Source organism: Astatotilapia calliptera, chromosome 8, assembly GCF_900246225.1.
Source record: "Astatotilapia calliptera chromosome 8, fAstCal1.2, whole genome shotgun sequence".
Lineage (NCBI taxonomy): Eukaryota > Metazoa > Chordata > Actinopteri > Cichliformes > Cichlidae > Astatotilapia > Astatotilapia calliptera.
The window spans coordinates 2,856,769-2,883,687 of record NC_039309.1 but is presented as its reverse complement, the minus strand read 5'-3'; the positions used below and the strand labels follow the sequence as shown (position 1 = coordinate 2,883,687).

At 40.0% G+C, this 26,919-nt stretch overlaps 2 protein-coding genes across 3 annotated transcripts; one reads left to right on the top strand and one right to left on the bottom strand.

Annotated features, from left to right (window-relative positions):
• Window positions 1-1,518: 1,518 nt before the first annotated feature.
• chmp6b (charged multivesicular body protein 6b) lies at window positions 1,519-8,278 on the bottom strand. Its single transcript, XM_026177899.1, has 8 exons — window positions 7,895-8,278; window positions 7,316-7,425; window positions 6,487-6,574; window positions 6,320-6,406; window positions 6,169-6,234; window positions 5,897-5,977; window positions 5,701-5,773; window positions 1,519-3,460 (listed from the first exon to the last, which is right to left on the bottom strand). Exons 1-8 carry the CDS (start codon window positions 7,955-7,957, stop codon window positions 3,411-3,413), a joined length of 618 nt encoding a protein of 205 aa, XP_026033684.1. The 5' UTR covers window positions 7,958-8,278; the 3' UTR covers window positions 1,519-3,410.
• A 1,898-nt stretch (window positions 8,279-10,176) lies between these two features.
• On the top strand, window positions 10,177-22,950 carry LOC113027988 (zinc finger protein OZF-like). 2 transcript variants are annotated; one of them, XM_026177881.1, is made up of 2 exons: window positions 10,177-10,779; window positions 20,857-22,950. In XM_026177881.1, exons 1-2 carry the CDS (start codon window positions 10,659-10,661, stop codon window positions 22,320-22,322), a joined length of 1,587 nt encoding a protein of 528 aa, XP_026033666.1. In that variant the 5' UTR covers window positions 10,177-10,658; the 3' UTR covers window positions 22,323-22,950. The 2 variants fall into 2 exon arrangements, with proteins under 2 accessions (XP_026033666.1, XP_026033667.1); XM_026177882.1 differs by lacking the exon at window positions 20,857-22,950 and adding an exon at window positions 14,658-16,455.
• The last annotated feature ends 3,969 nt before the right edge of the window (window positions 22,951-26,919 follow it).

Genomic DNA, 26,919 nt, shown 5'->3' with positions numbered 1-26,919 from the left:
AACCCTCAATTTTTCACTGTCAGCAGAGCCTTTTTCATTCCAGATGGACACAAAAGCATTACTGTCATTTAATCGTTAAAGTGATCTGTGCAGGACATTCAAGCTCCTCCACACCAAAGCAGGAAACAAATTTCTTTGTATGCCATCATCTGACCCATTTCCCCTTGTGTGATGTGGGAAATAGGTTAAACATACACCGATCAGACGTAAAATGATGACCGCTGACAGGTGAAGTGAATACCTATCATGTTCACTGATGGATATTCATGGAGGGAGGGGTTATATAAAGGAGCAAGTTAACATTTTGTCCTCAGGGTCAGGGCATCTCCAGTAGAGTGTTCCTCTATCAACAGTGGTCCAAGGAAGGAACAGAAGGCACACGGGGAATGAAGGCTGGCCCATGTGGTCCAATCCAACAGATGGATCTACTGAAATTCCTGAAAAACTTCATGCTGGTTCTGACAGAAAGGTGTCATAGTACAGAGTGAATCACAGTTTGCTGTGTATGGGGATGCAGAGCTGCAGACCAGTCCGGCTGCCTGTGCTGACCCCTGTCCACTGTTAAAAGCACTAACCATGTGCACGCAAGCATGAACTGGACCACAGACCAGTGCAGGAAGGTGGCCTCGTCTGGTGAATTCCATTTTCTTCCACATCACGTGGATGGCTGGGTGCATGGATATTGCTCACCTGGGGAAAACCTGGTACCAGCACGTCACCATGGAAAGAAGACAAGTCGGTGGAGGCAATGTGATTCTTTTGAGCAATGTTCTGCTGGGAAACCTTGAGATGCTACTTTGACATGTAGCTTCTACCTAAGCATGGTTGGAAACCATGTACCTTCTTTCAGAGGAACAGCATTCCCTGATGGCCCCTTTCAGCATGATAATCCACCCTGCCACAAAAACTGGTTCAGGAATGGTTTGAGGAGCACAACAAGTTTGAAGTGTTGACTTGACCTCCGTATTTCCCAGATCTTAATCCAATTGGGCATCTCTGGGATGTGCTGGACCCCAGCACACCTTCAGGCATCTAGTTAAGTCCATGCCTTGACAGGTTAGGGCTGTTTGGGGAGCAAATGGGGGACCAACACAATGCTATGCCTGATTGGTATAGATTTAGAAAAATAAGGCGGCCCAAAATATTACATTTTAGCTACAAGATAACTTTCATCTGGATATGAGAGGGAAGCCCCACAGTAAACTGTGTACCTAATTCAGTTTTATTTACACAGCACCAGTTCAAAACAGTCATCTCAAGGTCCTTATGTAAGGACCCTACAAAATTAGAGACAGAAGCTCAGTGATGAAAGAATCCCTTATAAGAAGCATTTGGAGATAGTGGAGAGAAGGACTCCCATTTATTCCAACACATAGAGACCACCTGCCTTGGTCAGTTGTGAAGTGAGGAGAGAGAAAACTGGAGACCAGCAGCTTCAAAACTGAGTCATCTGCTGCCACCTTGTGTTCACTCACTGAATAACAATCGGAACAGTGATTTACAGGCAGTGAGATAACGAACGGCAATAAAAAAACACTTTTATTGTAAAAAGAATATATAGAGGTACAATATCTGAGGCCATTTTAAGACAAGTAGTTTGCAGCAGGACTGGCGAATCGCAGACTGTCAGTATTAGTCATCAGTGTTTCTGTCTGTGAGATTAACTGATTTACAGATTAGTTAGCTGGATCTTCAAAGATGCACAAGCTTTAAGCCTTCTGGATCTAGGCCACCCTTCTTGCACCACTTTAACATGAATATGTAAGAAAATCTAAAGCATCATACGCAAACACTGAAATAATTAGTTTTGATCATACTTGATAGGTAAAGCCCCAGGTTCTGTCAAGTTATTACCTTGAAGAGATTACCAGCTGTTGTCTGGGCGTCAGAGGTAAGCCCACAGACGATATGATTAGCCCTTTCTCCAATGACACTGAACTAATCCACAAGGGGAGCAAGGAATTAGATTAGTTAAGCTGCTTGAAAAGGGGTCAGACTGAGAGAATATTCTGCGAATCTGATGCAAATAGTTTTTTTTGTTTTGTTTTTTGGGGGGTACTTTAGGGTGGGTTGAGTAACTCAGAAAGCAAAGCCAGATGAAGAGAAGGCCTTTACGGTAAGAGAAAGACACCAAAGACTTTACAGAGAAAATGTTATGTTTCTGTTATACCTGCTTTAAAGGATCAGTTCACTCAAATCACAAGAAAAACAACGTACCCCTCCATCCTGTTGCTAAATGCAAATGTTTTATAAGCAAAGATTTTTAAAAACTAGCAGAAATGAGATCTAATCATCCCTTTTTGCAATCACAAATAAGTTAATACATGGAAGAAAAATGTCTCTATGTGAACTTGTCAGAGACCAATGATGGTTCCCAGGCTTGTTTCTCTGTTATTACATTCACCGATCACCGATCCATCATCTATGTTACTATGTTTGCGGAGATGCTTGTTTTGCGCTCCTCAAGTTTTTGTTTCACCAGATGTGCGCGTTTGTTGCAGGGAGGCTGAGTGGGAGATTTTACACAGATAAAAACAGGCTGAGTGCATTAGTAGAACGACATATATCAAAGAAAGTAAAGAGCCAGGCAAATGTTAGGGTGAACAATTTATCGCCATATGTGAAGGAGGCTCTGTTCATGGTGAAAGTTGGAAATTAACTCCTCCATCATTTTGTTCTATGTGTTTAGGTCACAAAGTCTACAATAAGGGTAGATAGGGCTAACTCCATTTACTCCAACTTGCTGTACAGGTATCAGTTACTGGTGAGCACACAGAGGGCAAACAAGATGACAGGAAGGTGGATCAGATCGCCAGAGCACAGCACCATCATAATGTCTCTTCTGCATTTTTACCCCTCCCTCACAGGACAAACGACAGAACAGATATATGTATTCTACAGCAGGAAAAAAGCAATTTAATCTCAGCTGGACTTACTGCAGCTGTAAAGCAAAAAAACTAAAAACTAAAAAAAAAAAAAAAATCACCACAATCTGAGAAAGCATGGCAGCACAGACCTGGATGCACAGAGCTAAATGTGTGTTTCTGTAATTTGGGTGAACTGGCTCTTTAAAAACATTACCCATCAGGCGAAGATATTTTGAGGGAGGAATTAAAATGACATACACACATGGCTTTAGGTCACTGTATGTCAAATGACTGATGGTAAACACAGAGAACTAATCAAACAAAGGTTAGGCACGATAATCTGATCTCACAGGTCTTTATGGTTCAATCAGCATTTGTGACTGCGGTGAACCGGTCCTGACTCGCTTCACGTGTGAACCTGCAGCCCATGAGGAGAAACAGCCGCTGGATGGGGTGGAGGAGGCCCGGTTATCTGAGACTGGCTGCTGTCTTTGGGTCTTTGAGCAACCAGCTGCTGTCGGCTGAAGATCCTCAGTCGTGCTCCTACAAAGCGAGCGCCTCTCGCTGCGGTTTCTTCTTGGGACGCTCCCGCTCTGAAACAAAGAGATTGACAGAGAAAGAAGCAGGATGAGGGGCCGTAGAGTCGTGACATGCTAAATCTTTATAGGTAATGTTACAGTATTTTACAGCATTTTAGTATGCTTCAGTGCTTGCTATTGTTTGCATACCATGTACACCAGTTATCTTCCTGAAGTTTTTCAAGTTTGGTTAACCAATGTATTATTTTATGCTCCAAGCTTTTTCCTCTGCTGAGACTAGTTTACTTTATTGAACTTTACTTACCAAAATTGTTTTATTCTGTATTGTTTTATTTGATCTCACTGCAGTGAACTCATTTTTATGCAAAAATAAAACCCAAGTTCATTTTTCTTGAAGCCTGACCTGACAGCAGACACAACATCACCTTCATCTTGTCCAATAACATAAAACACACAACCTGGACCTGCTGTGAGATCACAGATCAAGTGCAGAAAACTCACAGATCCAACAATGCAGAAACAAAACTGAGGTTTCAGCCACAGGGGCCTAGAGACGGGTCAGCGAACATATGGCAACAAGTGGTTGCTAAGGAAAAATTTGTATTTTTTGAATGGTTGACGAGGATTTGCTGGACATTTGCCATCGGTAGAGTGAAACTGGATGCAAAGAAGCACACGGTGCTGCCCCCAAAAACCCCTTATGGCCTCTTGTCAACCATTTAAGGAATTACAAACTTCTCTGTAGCGACCAGATGTTGGGTGTCACTGCCCAGGCCTAATACAGATTATACATGTATAAAGTATCTACTGAGTACTAATCATGCTACAGTGACCATAGAGTATGTAATCTTGAAGAAACTCTGCCTATGAACTACCAAGGCTACCAAGACTCTTCACATATATACTCGGATTGATTAAAACATTTACTTCAAATAAAGAGTACTTTTACCTTTTATGTGTATAGAAAGTGCATGTATGTAGGTCATTTTTAGTAAATCCAATGTAGCATTTTCACGCTTATATGCATGTTACACACACAATTTAACGGTCCCCAGAGTGATTAAGCTTCAACAATTGACAGCCTTTTACTTCCTATCAGGTGTGCCTCTACCATTCCTCACCATTAATTGAGAGTCAAAGATCACAAAGATGGCAATGAGACGGGAATCTTTCCAGACGTTTTGATTCAGCAGCGAAAGAACAATGATCGACACAAAAATCTGCAAGTAGTGGCTGCAAACAGCTGCAGGGCAGGTTTTTGCCATTTATTTGAATAAAAACGTGATGTTAATAGATGTAATAACCTCGCTTTCTGAGGACCTCTCTCTTCTGAGCTTTGCATTTAAGCATCTAATAAAGCGCCAACGTGACAAGAAGACACCTCGTTAAAGACCTTTTTAAAGACGTGAGACAGCAGCGAGATTTAAGCTTCATCACACTGCATGTTTTAGTTTTAAACAGAGTGATAAGGTCACCGGGGCCCACGGTGACTCAGCACAGCCTTTTAATAAAAGCATTCTATTTATTGACTCCTCTAAAATTACTTTCTGGTGGTGAAGTGTTTACAGTCGTGGAAAGAAGATATTATTGAGGTTTCAGCACAGCCTCTGCGATATGAAACACGATGGGAGGATGGCTGTTGGATTTTTTCTATGAAGTGTCATGCACATATTCTAAAAGTCATTAGTAATAATAATAATAATAACATATTTATTAACAGGTGCCTTTAAAGGTCACCTTACATTAGTACAACAAAATAAAACGTATGGAGAGGATCAGATAAATATGGAGGAGCGAGGTTATAAAGTAAGAAGTGGGATCTTCAAATTTACAGGGAGGTGAATGGGAACCCAATGGAGCTGTTTAAGAACAGCTGTTACATGTTCAGTGGATCTAATTCTGGATATAATATGAGCAGCTATATTTTGAACTAAGTGCAGTTTGTGGAGAGATTTCTGAGATAGACCACAGAGAAGAGAATTACAGTAATCTAAACGAAATATGACAAGTGCATTGACAAGTATGACGGTACTGTTTGGAGTGAGCGAAGGATGAAGGCGGTTAATATGAAGATTAAAAAAAAAGAAGAAGACTGAGTGATATTATTAATATGTACTGTGAAGGAAAGAGTGCTGTCAAGGATAAAACCAAGACTCTTAACCTGAGGAGGTGTGACAACAGAGTTATCAATGGATAATGAAAGACTTCTGGTTGGAACTTTAGTCAGTCTTGCTTTTTGAACAGGACTGTGCAGCAGTGTGAACCTGGGATAGGAAAAACATGAGACAACAAACCTGGTTGCTCCTCCGCGGCCTCTGGAACGTCTGGCAGTTTGTCTGAAGGGACCTCAGGAAGCTCGACATCTCCCTGAGAGAAAGTTCAAAATCCGACAGGTCAGAACTCAGAATCAAAATGAAGAGCAGGGTGCTGCTTGCTAAAAGTGCGATCTAATCTTTTCTTTTTCTTTCTTTTAAAGCTGATTAAACTAACCTGAGTTATTGCCTCCAGTTCAGCCAGCACAGCATCTTCATCCTCCTGAGATAAGGAGCCGGCCAGCATGTCGTCAATTTGCTGCAGAGAGACGACAAGTTTTTAAAAAGTGAAATGACTGTGGATACGAACCAATTTTACATCTGTGAAATTTAATCTACAGAGATTTGAGAAATCCTTTTAAATTTTCACTCTCTCCACATCTACTTGCAGAATGAAGTAAAAGAGGCTAAAATAATAAATGAACCCGATTACCAGCTGAAAGGACCTACCCTTTGGTACTCAATGGCATCTTGAGTTTCATCCATAATCCGTTCTACTTCTTCAATAGACATCACCTGCAGCGAAAAAGAGTTGATAACAGCTCATGAATAACAGGTGATGAATTTTAAAAGCATCTGCAGGCCACATGTCATCACCTACCTCATGCATTTTCTTCAGGCATTCATTTCCAACTTTCAATCCATCGATGACTTTCCTTTCGATCTGGGCGAATTCCAGGTCTTGAACCTGAAACGAGGAGCACAGGGAGGAGCTGTGAGCGCCACCTAAACGCTGCTGAGTGTCAGTGCAGTTCGCCGATCGCTCACCATGCGCTCCAGGTTGCTTATCTGGTTCTCTGTCTTGTCCAAGAGTTGATCTTGATAGCGTTTCTTCTTCAGTAAGAGAAGAGCTTTCCTGTTCAAATAAACACGTTAAAGCTTGTAGTAAGGAGGGAGAAATGTAAGAGATGATTGACAATCAAAAAAAAAGCGCTGCACAAAATGTCTCGTCTTCCCAAATTCTTTTTGCAACAGTAAAAAAAAAACCTCTCTTCTTTCCCATCTCCCATCCCATTTGCTTTCTTGCCACTATTAACTGGCTTTGGATTTACGTTTAGTTTCTGATTCTCTGTCCAAGCACCCTGAGCACATGCACCAACACTGTACATGTGCTCACAGTCAGCTGCAGTAGATAACCCAGAGAAAACAAAAGGAAGGTTGATAAAGAAGTTTGGAGAGAAGGTGATTTTCATCCAGTTCAGCCCTCTGTTAAACTGAATTTGGTGACAGTGAAAGGAAATATTTTGGATTCTTCACAGCTGCTCAAACAAGCAAAACAACTGAAGACGTCAGCTTGATTTGTGTTTTTCGCTATTTATTATTTTTTAAGGATTCTGCCTGAAATAAGCTTTAGAGACATCAATTAGAACAACATTTCAGAACTGCAGATTTCAAAACTTTATTTTTCTTAATTTTAATTTTATATTAATGAACTCTGGGAAGTCAGCTGCAAGAACAGTTGCAGGGAAGCTGTCCTTTCTGTCCTGAGTATTACGCTCCCTATTGAGCAGTATTTATATATTTCGTGCTGAGAACATATATGCCTTTACTCTCCTTTCAATCATTACTATGGTTTCATTGATTATACTGTACTCACTCTTTTTTGCCATCCTTCAGCAGCTGTTTGGCCAGAAGCCTCTCCTTCTCCAGCTGCACATTGATCTTCTTTTGATACTGCCTGAGCTTATCTCTTTGCTGTTTGAGTTGCTGAAATGAGGAAATAGAGACATGAACGAACCAAACACCTGCACTGCACTCAGATACGCTTCAAACTAATTCAGCCATACCAACTCCTTGTTGATCCAGGTTTAGAAATTGTAGCAGTCTGCACAAACTACAGCAGCTATAATCTGATTATTACTGGCTGCGCTTACGTTAAGGTCCTCCGGTAATACCGGCATAGAAAAATAAGTACACTACAGTGTTAGAATTTGAATGACTTACAGTGTTTGCTTAAAGGACACTTTAAAGAACGAATCGAAGAGGATTAAGCGGTTAAGTACGTTAAGACAGAAGAGTAGACCCTGAATAATAATAACATTTAGATGTTTTGCTTTATAAAATATTGCTGAGGGCTACTCGATAACCGAAGTTGTTAAATTAGCACACAAGAGCTCGCTCTGTTTTACAGCACAGAATTCCAGGCTAACACTTGAGCTAGCTGTGTGACACTTACCAAAATCGCTTTGTCTTGTTCTGTCACTCGGGTTTGTTTCTTTTTTCCAAAAAGATTTCCCATCCTGGCACAGCATGCCAGCTAAAAGTCTCAACCAAAAAGCAAAAAAGGAGGGCAAACTACTTAAATGTAAAGCTAAATTCAAGAGACAGACTTGTGAAGATTCTCCTCCATTATTTGTGTAGTCATCTGTGTCCACACCCACACCAGGAAGGACGGTGTCCCGGCAGGGACAGACACTTCTGGTATGACATTTGGTTAAAGCGCCCATTTAGAGCAAACTTATGACAGACCTGCCGTTATTTAACATGAAAATACTTTAAAATCACAGCTGTTTCGAGGGTAGAGCCGAGTAATCGTAAACACAGTTTAAAATAAAGAGATCCACCAGTTTCCACTGCCCTCCAGTGGTCAGACACAGAAACTACAGTGTGAACGTACAAAACTTCCGGTCTGGACTTTCAAAGTAGAGTGACAATACAAACAGTCAGAGTAACCTGTGATAAAGGATTGGAAATTTGCATGTTAATTAATTTAACTTCCACAGATTGAGTATTTGGAGTGTGTTAGATTTGTGTGTTTTGTTTTTTTGTTCTTTTACAAAAGTTTGAATTTAATTTAATCTTCATAATTTAAAAAATTTCCCAATGAAAATGAAAAAAGCAAATTAATTCTAGATGATTTTACCGTTCTCAAACAAATTTTTCTAGCACAGTTCTCTGCACCCACTGTTACACTCACATTAATTATTAATAATTCAAACTCACATTTTTATAATTACGTTTTCACTCTAACATCTTCCTGATTTATTCTAAGTCCAAACATTCAGTCACGAGCTATTTAAAAGTGGCCACGTTTACTTTTTTAAAAAACTAGGTGTGAAAGTATGGGTACAGAGTGCAGAAAATATGGATCAAATCAGGGTTCGGGAGTAATACACTGAAAAAAAAAGGAACAAGACACAACCACTGAACTACTGTTCCCGGGTCTTTTTTTGTCAAAGCCCCTGAATACTTGAAATACTACCAAGATAAACAGCAGAAAATGACTAACTAGGATGGGGCTATGGTGAACGACAAACACGGCAAGACAAAAAACAAGAAACGAGTTCAATCTATGGCTGAGATGGACACTGTAGAAAGTGAAGTTAATGACGAGGGAGACATTTTGGCTAGCGCTGGGGCTAATGCTAGCAAAAATGATGAAATGGATGAGGACAACAAAGTTAAACTGAGGGCAAAAAAGGAAACTGTACATATCCTGTTATGTGAAGCACTTAGGTAAACCTCTAAACATCAGTTCTTCTTTGAACACAAGCCCAGAAACAACTTCTGTAGATTCAGCAACTGTGGCACTCTTCAACAGAAGGGAGTGACACAACTAATGTTCCTGTAGTCTTCCATGGAGCCAGGTGTCTTTAACCCACCTCCTCCATCCCTGTCTACATCTCTCACACAAGACTCAATAGAGAAGATTATGGAAGGCATCTTAGAAAAGCAGCAGCAGCCTGAGGGAAAAAGGCAGACAAAGAGTAACCTTGCCTGTAGTTAGCCCGAGTCCCAATATGAGACAGTTGGAGCCTCCATCCACTATAGTATTTCTATTGTTCAAAGAAGGTGCATCAAAGTTAAACTGCTAAGGGAATGATAACCCTAAAATACCCCTTTGTTCAGACAGAGGGAACTGGATGCTACCAAGAAGAGGGTGGAGAAAAAGAGGAAAAGGCCAGAATCCCAACAAACAGGCCGCCTCTGCAGATTCTGTGACATGGACCTGGAACAGGGACCAAATAGCCCACACATTCATATGGGCTTCCCTGAAGTGGCAGGGAAATACATCTACTGCCCTTCAAAAGTGTACTCTCTATACAGAGATAAAGGCATGGCCAAGGAGATGGCCTGGAAGAATTTGAGGAGTCTCTCGTCTATGAAGCAGAGAGACATAAATGGGTGGAAGAAAAAAGGAAATGAGGAAGAAACGGTTGATACTGTACATGAGAAAATTTTGTCCTAGTTGTGTTTCTTTTGTTTATAGAAATAAAAACAGATTGTAAATATAAAACCAAATATTTAATCAATCTCTGTTTCCCTCTCTAGAGAAAACATAACATTTGGTTTTGTTTTACAAGATAAGAATGATGTGTTGTAACATTATTTTGTGTATCAGCAAATTTTTTCATACACACAAAAAATGACACTCCCCTAAGTAAGTTATTTTCTTTTACAAAGTTAAAATCTTAATGCTGGTTAATACTTTAACTTGTATTTTGAACGTACCCACCGGAAGTGTCAGTACGTCTCGTTATGTTGTGATGCACTTCTTGAGATCGGCCGTTAGAGGCCAGTAAACCATCGTGATAAAACGCACATGTAAACCCTGGTCCGTTTTATTTTTAATAGCCTGAATTACTTCGTGTGCTCTTGTGTTTTAAAGGTTTCATGGTTTTCGAGGTGAGTGGATGACAACGTGGGTAAACTGCGTGAATGCAGCGCGAATAAAAGCCGGTGGAGATGCTGTGTGGAATGAAGAGGGAAGCTGTCCGTGCAGATGCCTGTTCAAAACACAGCAGACATCAATAATTCGTTTCCAAAATAATTCAGAAGAGCACGATCCCCCTTTGAGTACTTGAACACGTTCATGGATCAAAGCGAGACAGACAAATGTAACCAGGGCGTGTTTCACTGTGATCGGCGGTGATCGATTCTGCACAGGCCTGGTTCGTGTCACACAAGCCTGCAGTTTATTTTAAAGAGGAGTCGACACCATGAATGAAGTGGATTATCTTGATCATAACAGAGCTGAGAGTCTGCAGTTTGAAGAAAAGCCGGACATTAAACCTCCAGATGTTGAACAGCTGCAGGACGCTGATATAAACCAAACCGCTGGTAAGAATAAACACAGCTGGAATGCGAAGAAATCTGCTAACAGCTGATTCGCTGTGGGGCTGGGTGGAGATCACGATCGCACATCTTCTCACGATCTGCTAATCTCAATTTGTAAAAATAACAAAAGTATTTGCTATCAATGACTTTTTGTGTTCTCGGAGTAAAAAAGGCGGAACTCATCTGGGCATCGTGTAGCACCCGGCCGCTTTACACCGCGCACATATGCAAGAAATCTTGTAGTTTTTAAAGTAATTCCTTTTTAAAAACTACCTTTGAGCAAAGAAAAAAAATCTATATAACTTTCAAATGATATAAGGGGCAAACAAGAGATAAATGAAAAAAATAAATACATATATACAAATAAACTTATCTGTTTTAAGGCTTATTGGGTTTTTATGCATTTCACTCCTTCCTTAAAATGTCTGACATTAATCTAAATGGTTTGTTTGGTTACATTAATTAGCAGATATACGCTCATTGGCCACTTTGTTAGGTACAGCTGTTTAATCACTCATTTATACAAATTTTTAATCAGTCAGTCACATGGCAGCATCTCAGTGGTCAAGGCGACCTGCTGTTGAGACTGAGCATCAGAATGAAGGCGAAAGTTGATTTTGGTGACTTTAAACGTGGCATTTTGTAACCGTCGCTCTGACTGAAACATTTTTCAGACCTCCAGTTTTTTGGTTTCCTAAAAGCTCAAAGAAAAAGTACAACCAAATAAAAAAATGTTCTAAGCATTCAACTCTTTTTTTATTTTTATTTTTTTCTAGGAATTTCATTATAAAAAATAAATATTATTTGTCACCCGTAAAGGAGCTTCTTCAGCTTTTGAATGTTCTTATATAATTTTTCATGATTTTTGCTTTTAGATAGAAAAATATGGACGGTGCTCTCCCTAAAGTTAAGTTTAGTTCATGAAACAAAGATATTTGTGGTATGAAAACATCACAGAGCAACATGCCTTCCCTATGTTTATCATTACATATGGGATTATGGGATAACCACTTTGTGTCTGTACACTTTAACATTCCAAGATTTCATCCTGGATCATGTAATGCAAAGCACCTCTCGCCACTTAATAACAGTAATGATCAGATTTCCCTTTAAACAATAAATGTCCTTCTGCATGCTCATAAATCTGTTTGCAGTGTATCAGGATCTGCTGAGCAAATTAGGTGAGCTGTTACAACATTTTCCAGTTCCAATAGAATTATCAGTGTTTACGTTATGCTTCGGATTTATCTCCTGATGGGCTGATACATTCTTGGAGGAAAGTCTTGTGATGGGTACATCACAATTATAGGAGCTAATATATTACTTTTAATTTTGTGTAAAATTTGTAGTCAGGAGTATTTCATGTTTTTGTTGAGGGTCACCAGTTTATTTAAAGGCTACTAAAAAAGTATTAATTTAATTGAGATTTGCTTCTATATGATAATCACAAACATGTCAGCCTATTGCTGAACAAACACTCTGCTGCATATTAAAACAATCAAACTGTCAAAACATTTTATGTTTTTACTTAAATACCCATTCAATCCCACTGGCAACAACTGCCGTTTTAACTGCCTATGACATTTAATTCAACATATTGTGTGTAGGGGAAGTCTAAGGAGTAAAATGCATTCACTCATTTTGCAGGGAAACATTTGGGATTAAATGGGTTAAGTAAATACTTTATATACTGAAAATCAGTGTATTATTTTATCACAGTATAAACATGAAACTGAATGTCTTATACGGCTTCCTTTAGCTTACAGAACTGCAGAACTATTGCTATTCAGTTTGACACGAAGTCATCGGGTATGAAATCAAAGGCTGGCCTGCAGGCATCCCAAAGCTGCTCCAGCTTCTTGGGTTTCCTCCTCCATATTTCCATCTTTGTCCTCAGATGTACTCAATAATATTCACATCAAGAGACTGCTGGCTAAGCCCAAAGAACTTTGAGCTTTTTCACTTTGAGAAACTTCAAAATGGAACCCGAAGTGTAGCAAGGAGCTCCGTCTTGCTGAGAAATTTGACCAAATCATTTTGACCCACGTTCCCCCTGACATCTCCATACTGGATGGCATGCTGAACCACAATCTTTTCATTGTGAAAGCATTGTTGTAACTGAATCATGATGGCATGCGCTTATATCAGATCTTATGCAAAGAAAGAAAGAAAAGGTTTTGGTGTCACAGGTGTGAAAGACCTCCAGGCAGTCTATTAAGCCATCATTATTTTGTCTCTAGCCATTTGAGGTTTTTGTTTTTGCTTCCTTTACTGCTTCATAAGTAATTATATCTAAGCTTTATTTTTACCACATCCCCAAGATAAAGATCTGTGGTTTACCAAAATTTCAATTCAAAAAATGTTATTTATACAGCATCAAATCACAACAACAGTCGCCTCAAGGTGCTTTATATTGTACAATATAAAGCAATAATACATAGAGAAAAACCCAACAACCATATGAATCCCTATGAACAAGGACTTTGGTGACAGTGGGAAGGAAAAACTCCCTTTTAACCGCCGCAACCGGTTGGGCTGAGAGGAGGAAAACAGGACAAAGACATGCTGTGGAAGAGAGCCAGAGATTAATAACAAGTATGATTCAGTGCAGAGAGGTCTATTAACACATAATGAGTTAGAAAGGTGACTGAAGAAGAAACACCCAGTGCATCATGGGAATCCCCCAGCAGCCTACACTTACTGCAGCATAACTAAGGGAGGATTCAGGGATAAGATAAGTTTGAAGCCTAATCTTAAAAGTAAAGATTAAGTCCATCTCCTGAATCCAAACTGGAATCTGGTTCTACAGAAGAGGGGAAAATGAAATTGATAAATGTTTGGTCCAAAGCTTCCATCCACTCATCATGGCCATGAAGTGTCATAGTGAATTTGGTCATTTAACAATTTGTTTGAATACTTCTTTTTCCAGGTAGGTTAGAATTACCATACAGCATACATCTTTAATGATTAAAAAACAACAACAATTATGTGCACAACTTTGAATTTATTTTGGATTTTCTAAGCCACACAGGGTCATACAAGTTGAAATATGTACATTAATATTTGGTTAAATGTCCCTTAGCTAACTGCACCTTGACCAGACTTGTTATCCATCAACAAGCTTCTCACATAATTCAGGCTGGATTTTGACCAGTCTTGACCACTCTTCTCAGCAGAATTGTTAGCGTTTATTTAAAATTGTTTGGTTTCCTGGCACAGATCCGAGTGTAAGCATAGTTCACAAAGTTTCAAGTGGATGGATCTCTGGGCTTTGCCCATTCCAGAACCTTAATGTCAGCCTGGTTTATTCATCCCGATGCCAGTTTTGATGTGTTTCAGCCCATTATCCTGTTAGAACGTTAACTGTGTCCCAATTTCAACCATCTAGCTGTTGATTTGAGGTGAAGTTGAAGAATTTGGAGGTAGTCTTCCTTCATTATTCCATTCTGTTGGTGGAATTTAGCACAGGCAGTAAAACAGCCTGATGACAATGAAACTGTCACGCATGAATCACCATGCATGACAGTTGGTACAGTGTTTCTGCAATGCCGTCTATAAATTAAATTAATTCAAATAAATGAAATAAAATTAAACTGTGAACTCTGTTGTTGTTGGGGTTTTTTTTTTTACTTTTAAAAGAACAGCTCAAAGAAATTAAAAATTAAAAGCCCAAAATTACCATGACATTCACACCCATGAGAAGTGGATTTAAACTTCTTACCATTACTGTAATTGTTAGGGTGACTGGTGATGGATAGTGTTTCATTTTTGGTCTCAAAATAATCCCCACTGTAACTTGAATTTCAGATTACATTAACAGCTACTGAAATCAAGGTGAACATATAGAAGCCTACAGTCAGTGATGTACATGTATGTTTCAGTATTCCCCGCAGATGTCCAGCAGATGTTGGTGATTAAAGAAGAGCTACCCTGGACCCCCAGTCTGGACCAGCAGAATCTAGACCACCTCCACATAAAGGAGGAGCATGAGGAGCTGTGGATCGATACAGGGGGAGCGCATCTTGCTGTTAGCACTAAGTGCACATTGTCTTCTATTTCCATGAAGTGTGAAGATGAAAGAGAAGAAAAACCTCAGATTGTACAGCTTCATCAAAGTCAGACTGAAGACAATGCAGAAGCAGAAGCTACAAACAGCAGCTCAGCTACAAATATCAACAATGAAATTGATGAAAAGGATTGTAGAGGACCAGAAATCGCTGGGAACTCTAATCCAAATTTCCATTTCCAACTAAATGCTGTTGAGAAGGCCCCAGACTCTTCTGAAACAGACATTAGTGATGGAGATGATTGGCAGGAGCCTTTGTCTGATGCTGGACCTGCAAACGAAGATGGTGACAGTGGTTGCCCTATACCTAAATCAAACTTGAAAACTCTGAAATCACTGAAAAGCAAGTGTTCTTTTCAGAGAAGGAAGACATGTCATTCATTCAAAAGGCCTTATGGCTGTTTGGCTAATGAGAAATTTAACAGAGTGAAACAAAGTGAATTTTCAAAGATGATAGTCAACACAGGAGAAAAAACATTTACCTGTGGTGTTTGTGCAAAAAGATTTAAACAGAAACAAAATCTGAAGACACATATGAGAGTCCACACAGGTGATAAACCATATAACTGTGATTTTTGTGGAAAAGACTTTAGACATCACTATAGTTTTAAAGTACACATCAGAATCCATACTGGGGAAAAACCGTTTGTTTGTGGCATTTGTGGTGAAAAATTTAGAAAAAAGCAAAATCTCAAACGCCACATGAGGGTTCACACAGGAGAGAAACCATTCAGCTGTGTTGTCTGCGCAAAACGATTTACACAGCAGGGCGTTCTGAAGAGACATATGAGAGTTCACACGAGAGAGAAACCATTTGGCTGCAATCTGTGTAATAAAATGTTTACACAGCAGGGGGTTCTGAAGAGGCACATGAGGGTACACACAGGAGAGAAACCATTCAGCTGTGGTGCATGTGGGAAAAAGTTTGTGCATCAACATGACCTCAAAATACACATCAGAGTCCACACTGGAGAGAAACAGTTCAGCTGTCCTGCATGTGAAAAGCGATTTACTCAGCAGGGAAGCCTCAAGAGACACATGAGGGTGCACACTGGAGAGAAACCATTTGGTTGTAATGTGTGTGGGAAAACTTTTACTCAACAGGGAAGTCTAAATAGGCACACGAGAAGCCACACACAGTAGAAATTGTACTGGGTCTTAGTGCTATTTGAAACAGTTTTAACCAACCAATCTGTGTTCGTTAAACCTGAGATGAGATAAACTTGAGGATTTCTGATTCACAAAGAAAGTTAACTTAAACTGAGTGAGACTCTGTACACTAAACCTACTCACTGACAAGTTTTCTTTAACAAACTGACTCATTTCCTTATTCCAAAAGTTGCTATCAAACCACTTGGTGGAGCAAATGAATTTAGACAAGTTTACATTTTATAAACACTAAAATGCTGATTAGGTGTCAATTCACTATCTTTTTATTTACCATGTTGGCTTTTTAATTTTTCAGTGGTCAATTTGTATGAGTGAAGAAAGTGAATATCTCACTTATTTATTATCAGCTAAGAATTATAGTGGCTTGCAAAAGTATTCGCCCCCCTTGAACTTCCCCACGTTTTGTCACATTACAGCCACAAACATGAATCAATTTCATTGGAATTCCACGTGAAAGACCAACACAAAGTGGTGCACATGTGAGACGCGGAACGAAAATCATACATGATTCCAAACATTTTTTTACAAATAAATAACTGAAAAGTGGGGTGTGCGTAATTATTCAGCCCCCTGAGTCAATACTTTGTAGAACCACCTTTTGCTGCAATTATAGCTCTTCTTTGCAAAACAACTCCAGCTCAGTCAGATTAGATCAGCGGTCTCCAACCTTTTTGGCGCCACGGACCAGTTTATGCCCGACAATATTTTCACGGACCAGCCTTTAAGGTGTCGCGGATAAATACAACAAAATAAAACCAGTACCGGTACCGAAAAAAAGAAGATTTATTCATAACACACTTGAAAAGACCCAGGAAAACAGAGTTAACGATAAAAACGATAACAAAATAACGCTGAAAACCGATAAAAACCCTGAAAACCATACATTTCACACCTGAGCCTCAACTCTCGCGGCCCGGTACCGAACGACTCACGGCCCGGGGGTTGGGGACCGCTGGATTAGATGGACAGCGTTTGTGAACAGCAGTTTTCGGATCTTGCCACAGATTCTCGATTGGATTTAGAGCTGGACTTTAACTGGGCCATTCTAACACATGGATATGTTTTGTTTTAAACCATCCCATTGTTGCCCTGGCTTTATGTTTAGGGTCGATGTCCTGCTGGAGGTGAACCTCTGCCCCAGGATTCCAAGATTGCCCTGTATTTGGCTCCATCCATCTTCCCATCAACTCTGACCAGCTTCCCTGTCCCTGCTGAAGAGAAGCACCCCCAGAGCATGATGCTACCACCACCATATTTGACAGTGGGGATGGTGTGTTCAGAGTGATGTGCAGTGTTAGTTTTCCACCACACATAGTGTTTTGCATGTTGGTCTCATCTGACCAGAGCAGCTTCTTCCACATGTTTGCTGTGTCCCCCACATGGCTTGTGGCAAACTGCAAACTGGACTTCTTATGGTTTTCTGTTAACAATGGCTTTCTTTTTGCCACTCTTCCATAAAGGCCAACTTTGTGCAGTGCACGACTAATAGTTGTCCTATGGACAGATTCCCCCACCTGAGCTGTAGATCTCTGCAGCTCGTCCAGAGTCACCATGGGCCTCTTGGCTGCATTTCTGATCAGCGCTCTCCTTGTTCGGCCTTTGAGTTTAGATGGATGGCCTTGTCTTGGTAGGTTTACAGTTGTGCCATACTCCTTCAATTTCTGAGTGTCCCACAGTGCTCCATGGGATGTTCAAGGCTTGGGAAATCTTTTTGTAGCCTAAGCCTAAATTTCTCAATAACTTTATCCCTGACCTGTCTGGTGTGTTCTTTGGATTTCATGGTGTTGTTGCTCCCAATATTCTCTTAGACAATCTCTGAGGCCGTCACAGAGCAGCTGTATTTGTACTGACATTAGATTACACACAGGTGCACTCTGTTTAGTCATTAGCACTCATCAGGCAACGTCTATGGGCAACTGACTGCACTCAGACCAAAGGGGGCTGAATAATTACGCACACTCCACTTTGCAGTTATTTATTTGTAAAAAATGTTTGGAATCATGTATGATTTTCATTCCACTTCTCACTTTTACACCACTTTGTTTTGGTCTTTCACATGGAATTCCAATAAAATTGATTCATGTTTGTGGCTGTAATGTGACAAAATGTGGGAAAGTTCAAGGGAGGCGAATACTTTTGCAAGCCACTGTAAATCCATCTTTCTAACTGTGAGAGTCTTTGAATATTAATGCAGGTATCAGACTGTCAGTCAGTTAGTTAAATTAGACTGGAAACAGTGTACATTACTATAGAATCACTGTTTACATCAAAATCACCTGTATAAAGTTTCAAAGTGTTGTCACGTGTACAGAAGAAATAGCATTTCTCTGTGCAATGAAATTCTTCCTTTGCTGTCCACACACCAATGCCAAGTTAGGTAGGGTTGAAGGAGCAAGATAAATAAGGATACAAATAAGACAAGATATTAAGATAAATAACATAAAAAAAATAAGGATAAAAAAATAGTGAAAGATAAATAAGTACAAACAAAATAAGTGAAGACAAGTAAGGTATGCAGATGTCAATGTAAATGGATGTACAAAGGAGCTTAATGTGCAAAATGAACTTAGTGTGCAAAGTGTCCTGATGTGCAAATTGCAGTTGAGGTAGGTCAGATGTTCAGGAATCTGATAGGAGAAGGAGTTGTTGAATCGGGATGTTCTGGATTTCACACTTCTAAACCTTGGTATTGAGAGCAGAAGTGTGAACAGTCCGTGTTGAGGCTGTGTGGGGTCTTTGAGGATGGAGGCAGCTCTCCTCTGGACTCTGTGATGGTAGATGCTCTGCAGAGAGGGCGATCTTCTCTGCAGTTGTTATCACTCTCTGCAGGCGTTTGCAGTCCATAGCAGTACTGCTGCCGTACCACGCAGTAATGCAGCTTGATGGTGTGTTCTCCACAGTGCAGCTGTAGAAGCTGCTGAGGATCTTGGCCAACAAATTAAATTTCCTCAGCCTCCTTAGGAAATACAGCCGCTGCTGAGCCTTCTTGACCAGCTGTGTGGTGTTCAGTGTCCAGGTGAGGTCCTCACTGATGTTTACTGTGTTGTAATCAATTATACTGTTGGAAAGATGTCTGTCACAGCTAGATCTTGGAAAAAATCTCAGTGAACATGAGACTGAAATGACTTAAAACTGTAAAACTGAACAAAATGTGTTGTTAAAGTGACTTTTAAAATCCAGCTGCAAACAGTCTGATTGTAATCTAATTACATTTCATATTGAAGTGTGTCCACAGGTTGGAATTCAGTCATTAATTGACGTAAAATACCAGTTTAAAGTTTCATTATCTGAAATTCAGAGTCGGACCCACCAAGACTGTTGACCCAGAACCAGAACTAGATCAGCAGATCATTTCCCAGTCAGACTATGTTTTTATGGCAGGATGGATCCAAAATGGATCGGGGATTCAGACTGGATCACACCTGGATCTGGTTTGGCTCCGGTCATTGCCTAGCTCATCCCGTCCAGATCTGTTTTTGATTAGTTATCTTGTCAAAAAGTCAATGCAGCTAGCAGCCTGGGCCATGCCTTGTCATGTTTAACTTCTTTGATGGATTTCTTGTTTTCTTTTAATTAAACCTGTACATTGTAAGTTAATAGTTCTTAGTGTGTAAGATGTCTGTGGTGATAAAAATAAAGATGTATTTTTTCAAGCAACATAGCTACAGTTGTCTTTGTTGTTGTTGTTTACAAAGAATACAGAATCAAAAAATGAAAGTCTTAGGTTCAGGTTTTTGACATTTTTATGGTAATTAAATTATTTCCCTTTTTGTTACGGATTAGGTGACTTGAAGTTGAGAGAAAGAATATAATTTTACTAAACAGCACCTGAAACTCTCAAGTTACTTTCTTTTTGTATGTGGATTTAGTCTTTTTGTTTTCTGCTGACAGTAGTCACTAACAAGTTTACTGGTTATCGAGGCGAGCTGCTGGAAATACGCTCTGGTCAGTTGGAGATACTTTTATGTTGCTATATGTATTTTTATCTTTCACACTGCCACCAACCTAATGACCCACATCTTTTCACAATAACCATAGCCAGGCCTGGAGCTAATTGAATAAGAAATAATTTGGTCTTGTTATTGGAAAAAAGTAAATATTCAAAGAGAAAAAAAAGTTTGTTTTTTTTAAAAATGGACTACTCTTTTGTTTCAGTTTTAGAAATTGCATAATTTTTTGATAACTGCTTGTCAAAAGAACTAAACCCTTTCAGTTCTTTAAAAAAATTTTTTTAAAGAAAACATATTCTTCAGTCCAGAAATAAACAAATAACAAATACAGTAGAAGCATGTGCCGTTTCCATAGTGTAGTGGTTATCACGTTCACCTAAGATGTGAAAAGTCCCTGGTCTGAAACCGGGCAGAAACATGCTTCTTTGCTTATGCGTCCTGATACAAAAGTGTCTGACTGCAGGTACTGCTTTATCTTGTGGGGTTGTACTGTTGTTGGGAAACAAAGAAGAGAAAGTAAGTTTGCTTGCGACATTTGTGGTAAAGTACTCAAATCTGGTACAGGGCTTTGGTGTTTTTTGCCTTTGGAAGCTCTTTAAGAATGGAAAAGCACTTTTAGTATTTGGCATTTGGAAGTTAATGACAAACACTAATAGTGCTTTCACAGCTGGAAATAATCATATTTGTTGCAGGTCATGTAGTTATATGTTGAATTTGGAAGGCTTGATTTAAAAAAAAAGTGTTAATTTATTTTCACATTAGATTCTTGTTCAAGCACTTTATGATACAGCAGTTAGCATCAGTGTGCACCATCACCATGTATACAAATTCTTCTGTTGACCACAAGAATATGGAGTCACTGTTGTCCCGTGTCTGTTTTTGTGTTCTCTGCAGATGTCCAACAGCTGCTGGTGATCAAAGAAGAGGTTTCCCATGAATGGAGCAACAGTCCGGACCAGAAGGGCCCAGAGCTTCTCTTTAAAAAGGAGGAACAAGATGAACTCAGTAACAGTGAGGTGGGAGAGCCGCTTAATGATCTAACAAAGGCTGATATCATCAGGCTCCAACTCACTGCTGGTCCTGTGAAGACTGAAAACGATGAAGAGAAGCCTAACTCTTTACTTCTCCTTCAGAATCAAATGGGAGAGGCAGAGCCTCCACTTTGCAGCTTAGCTAAACAGATAAAAACAGAAAGTGATGGAGAGGACCGTGAAGGACCTGGACCTGGACTATGGAACCCAGATCCAAATACTGATGAGAAGGCTTCAGACTCTTCTGCGACTGACGTCTCAGATGATGATGATGATGATAGTGACGATGGTGGTGGTGATTGGCAGGAACCTTTGTCAGATTCTGGACCTCCAAATGATGACGGTGAAAATAATCAGGGAGCTCCTACATCAAGTGCAAATGGACTCAAATCTCCAAAAAGCAAGAGGCCTGTTCAGAGGCTCATGACAAGCCATTTAATGGAAACTTCCTCCAGGCATTTGGGAAATGTAGATTCACCCAGACAAGACAGACAATTTATCTGTGGTATTTGCGGAAAACGATTTACACAAAAACAAAATCTTAAGACACATATCCGAATTCACACTGGTGAAAAACCATTTCATTGTGATTTTTGTGGAAAGCGTTTTCGACATCTCTATAGTTTCAAGGCGCACATCAGAATCCACACAGGAGAGAAACCGTTTGTATGTGACATCTGTGGTGAAAGGTTTACACAACAGCAAAATATCAAGAGGCACATCAGGGTTCACACAGGTGAGAAACCATTCGGTTGTGGGGTTTGCACAAAAAGATTTACACAACAGGTGGACCTGAAGAGACATATGAGAGTTCACACAAGAGAAAAACCATTTGGTTGTGATCTTTGCAGTAAAAGATATAACCGGAAAACACAATTAAGTGCACACATGAGAGTTCACACAGGAGAAAAACAGTTTGCTTGCGACATTTGTGGTAAAAGGTTTAACCGGATGGCGCTTGTTAAAGCACACACAAGGGTTCACACAGGAGAGAAACCATATGGCTGTGATATTTGTGGCAAAAGATTTAACAGGAAATCACATCTCAAAGCCCACACAAGAGGCCACACAGGAGAGAAACCACATGGTTGCGATGTCTGTGGCAAAAACTTTGTACATCAGCGCGATCTCAAGATCCACATCAGAGTTCACACCGGAGAGAAACAGTTTAGCTGCACTGTATGTGGGAAGAGATTCACCCATCAGGGAACTCTGACGAGACACATGAGAGTCCACACTGGAGAGAAGCCATTTAGCTGTGGTGTTTGTGGTAAAACGTTTACTCAGAAGGGAAATCTAAACAGACACGTAAAAACCCACACGGAGTAACAGCTTTGAAGGTTTTGTGAATGCACTTACCTGCTAATGAATAAGTTGGACGGATCTTTTTTGTTTGTTTGGTCATTAATTATGTCTGTTCATGCTATTGGGTGCTTTGAAGGATGCCCTGTACTGTATGAAAAAAAAATAGAGACTATGGCTGGTGACATTTATAGTAGGGGTGGTACCATGTGCTCAAAGTGATGCAAGCTATATTGTAATTGGGAAATATATTACTTGAATTCCAGATAGCATTTATTTATACATTTTCTATATCCAAGGTACATAACCATGTTTAGTCATAATATTTTTAATAATAATCTATGCTTGAGCATTTTGTTTTTCTGTATAAACCAGAACTCGGTGGGTGGGTGGGTGTGCACCAAAATAAGTTTGGATCAGCATACCACAGTCAAACAGCAGCTATGTGGTGTTGGATAACACAGAACCAGATGGACACATCTACTCCTGATTGCTTTTCTGGTATGGAGTATATCAACTAATGTTATTTAGGTTTTAATTTTGCATTTAATTTCAACTCCTTATTGTATTTAGATTTTGTATTTAATCACTTTCTTTTTTGGTTGCTCTAACAGTAACTTGCCAACTTCTTGATTAATAAAATATTTATTCTTTTTATTCTTCCTCTTGAGCTTTTTACTTGAAGCATGATGTCATCAATTATCATCATTTTTCACAATGCTTATAACCTGTGGCATTGTTGGATAAGCCACATTTACCCAATCTCACAAGCACTTTACCCAAGCTTGGTACTGTTTCCTAACTACATTCATACTCCGATGGATGCATCAGAGAGCGACTTAGGGTTAGTATCTTACCCAAGGATACTTGGCATGCAGACTGGAGAAGCCAAAGATTGAACCACCAACCTTCCGATAGGTAGGTGACCTGCTCTACCTCCTGAGCTACAGCCACACCAGTGGTATGGTTCCTGTAAATTTCAAATATGCAGTAGTGTAGCCACTGGCCTTGATTGCACGTTATTATATACATATTTAAACACACACACACACACACACGTAGATATACACATATACATATATATGACGGCGTCAACACGGGCTGGACGGCGTCAACACGTTAACGAGCAAACTGCGCTAATGCAGTAGTTCCCACCAATTGAGCATTGCGTGGCACATCCGACATAGTTTTACTTTTGTCCATGACGCGCTTACCTTCAGGGTCATGCTTCACAAGAAGACCAAAATAGTTCCAAAGGCCAGATCTGAATGAGGGTGGAGGAGGTTCAATTTGCCATGTTGCGACAAGCTTAGCTTCTGTCTTGCTAGCTTGCGCTGCGCTCAGTGGATCTGCGCTCGACAGTGCAACCTAGGCGGAGTAGTCGAACGCAGATCCACTGAGTGCTCAACACAGACAGCATCGTCAGAAGAAAAGTTGATAAAATAAATTAAAAATTTTGTATTGTTCGATACATATGCGTACCGAACCGAAAGCACTGTATCGAATGGTTCAATATCGATATGAGTATTGTTGCACCCCTAATAAAAATATATACATACATACATGAGAAGCAGGATTATAAACTCAGTTCTGGATTTAACAGGGAACCAATAAAGGGAAGCCAATATGCTCCCTCTTTCTAGTCCCTGTCAGTACTCTTGCTGCAACATTTTGGATCAACTGAAGGCTTTTCAGGGAGTTTTAGGACATCCTAATGATAACAAATTACACTAGTCGAGCCTAGAATAAATGGTTTAGCTACTTCAGCATCAGTCTGAGACTGTATGTTTCTAATTTTAGAGATGTTGCACAAACGGAAGAAAGCAGTGTTGGTGTGTGTTATCTGGCTTCATGGATAGATAAAGTTGCGTGTCATCTGTGTAGCAGTGAAAATGTATGCTTTGCCTTCTAATGTTACTACCTAGCTTAAGCATGTATAATGTAAACAGAATCTGTCCTAGCCTGGGTCTTCTGGAATCTGCCTATAGTTGGTGATGCTGTGGGATGCAGGTCCAGCCCTAAATGGCTCGAATTGGAGCTTAGCACTGCTATCGAGCACACTGGAGCATCCTTGCCAGCTATCTTATTTTCAAAATCGGTTATTAAAAGTGCATGTGATGACTTTATTCTTTGCAACTCCGTAAAAATATTGAATCAAATTAAGAGAATCTTGAAACTCCCGGTAGTGTCAACTTTTGCCCCGATCTGCCACAATCCTAGCTTTACGCCTAGTACAATGGATGCTGCTTTCAAACAATGGCCTGTCAAAGGGTTAATTGCTATAAAGGATCTTTATATTGACAATCATTTTGCCTCTTTTGCTCAGCTTCAGACAAAGTACAATCTCCCTACAAGTCATTTTTTTCGGTACTTACAAATTAGGAATTATGTCAAGCAAGCATTCTCAAATTTAGATACCATCCCCATACAGCATGTCTTTTACAATATGATGAACGAACCTCCCACCTCAAAACACTTAATTTCTCGGCTTGTCAACCTTTTTTCTTCGGCAGCCCCCTCTTGCCATATTAAAGAGGCTTGGACAAGGGACACTGGTTTGGTTATCTCTGACGATCTATGGGCTGAAGTGTTAAGTCGGATAAAACTATGCTCTGTTAACGCCCGGCTTCAGTTAATTCAATTTAAGGTTGTCCATAGACTGCACTATTCCAAAACCAAATTGAACAAGATTTTTCCTAACGTTTCCCCCAAATGTGATAAATGTAAACTTGTGGACGGTACTCTTGGGCATCTTTTTTGGTCCTGTTCTACGCTTACAGCCTTTTGGACTAGTATTTTTAGTTTCTATAGCACTGTTTATGATAGGCAACTGTATCCTGACTGTCTTATGGTGATCCTGGGCTGCTCCGGCGACTCCTTGGCACTTCCCTTTGCTGTTCAACAGGCCCTCATGTTTGGTATGGTGATTGCCAAACGTTTGATTCTGGGGGAGTGGAAATCTGCCCCCCCTCCCTGCTTCAAGAGGTGGCTCGAGGAGATGGTCTCCTGTCTATACCTGGAAGAAATTCGGTTCTCTACGTCTGATTCCATGGAGAAGTTCAGGAAGATATGGGGGCCCTTTATAGACCACATTAAGAAGGACAGTCCACGCCCTGGGTCCTGACCACATTGTTTTAACTGCTTTCATTCTGAGCTGTTGCCCATAACTGTTTTTGCATGATTGTTATCAGCTCCTCCTAGCGATCTTTGGATTTGATCTTGTGGATTGGACTCACTAGATTGTGAGTTGTTTGACATGTATACCACTTGCTTTGTTTGCTTCTCTGCTGTTTTTAATAAGTGCTGGCCTTGTACCCTGTTGTGTGGTTTGTTGCTCTGTTTTTTTTGTTTGTTTCTTTGTTTTTTTTGGTTGTTATTGTCTTTATTGTCTGTGTTCTTCTGTCCCGCTGTTTGTGAATGTGTAAAAAAATCTTGAAACTTGCATATATAAATACATAAAAAAAAAAAAAAAGAATCTGTCCTAGCACTGAACCCTGTGGAATTCCATAATTAACCTTAATTAGAGGACTGTTAGGATTAAAATGATTAAATAAAGCTGTTTTTATGATTTCCTATAAACACACTGCGATGTGCTCATTAAAGTGTTGGTGCTCCATGTTATGAAGGTCAGAAGCTTCATTTAGCGCCATGACTAGGGATGGGTATCGAAAACCGGTTCTTGTTGAGAACCGGTTCCCACTGTTTCAATTCCTTGGAATTGTTTGCCATTTTTGCAAACGATTCCCTTATCGATTCCAGTCGCCCTGAATGACGTCACCACGTTGCGGAGCGTCATTTACCTGGCTGGAAACATGGCGGCTCAAACGCTCAAAAGTTTGGTTATATTTTACAAGAACGGAAGACAACAGGGCAACTTGCAATACTTGCAAAGTAGATATTTCATTTAAGGGAGGAAACACTACGAATTTGCAAAAGCATTTGCTCACAAAACACACGATGACCTTAAATGAATGTCGTGTTTTTAATTCCGCTCTGGACTCGTGAATCTCAACCCAGCAGCAGCGGTAACGTTTGCACGTCCTCTCCCGTTAATGCGGCAGGTAAATAATCAACTAACAGTGCATATTATGTTAGCGCGATCTGCCTTATCTGCCATTACTGTGCGTTTAGATGACCATGATGAGAGAGACAGAGTCTGGCTGGCGCTCGCTGGCAGTTCTCGCTGCAGTCTACCGGTAGCGTCTCCTTTCAAGCCAGGATAGACTAATGTTACCGAGCAGAGACTAAGTTTGTGGTCAAAGGCTTGCACCCATTTGCCACAGCAGATGCCCCCGATTTTCGGTAAGTGAATGTGTTTAATTGTAGGCAGGGACATTACTGGATATTTTTGTGTAATTGCTACAGAATAATTTATGTTATACTTTGTTATTGCTACAGAAGAATATTTATTTTATTATTTTACATTTACAATTTTTTTTTCCCCAGGGACCCTGTGACTCCCCATTGAAGAGCCGTAGGCTGTGAATCTCTTAAGATCTCACTGCTGGATTTGTAAGGCCATGTTACTCCTAAATTTCTATCTTGGTCAAAGAGAAGATATAAAACAAAGTTCTAAGCTAATCGACCTTCGTGTTCTCCTTTTTTAAAAAGAATCGATAAGAGA

Coding starts and splice junctions, on each gene's coding strand:
- chmp6b (XM_026177899.1), bottom strand. CDS start 7,957: ATGGGAAATCTTTTTGGAAAAAAGAAACAAACCCGAGTGACAGAACAA. Junction 6,407..6,486: donor TAAGCAACCTGGAGCGCATG/GTGAGCGATCGG, acceptor TCCTCGTTTCAG/GTTCAAGACCTGGAATTCGC. Junction 5,978..6,168: donor ATGCCATTGAGTACCAAAGG/GTAGGTCCTTTC, acceptor GTCTCTCTGCAG/CAAATTGACGACATGCTGGC.
- LOC113027988 (XM_026177881.1), top strand. CDS start 10,659: ATGAATGAAGTGGATTATCTTGATCATAACAGAGCTGAGAGTCTGCAG. Junction 10,780..20,856: donor TGATATAAACCAAACCGCTG/GTAAGAATAAAC, acceptor TGTTCTCTGCAG/ATGTCCAACAGCTGCTGGTG.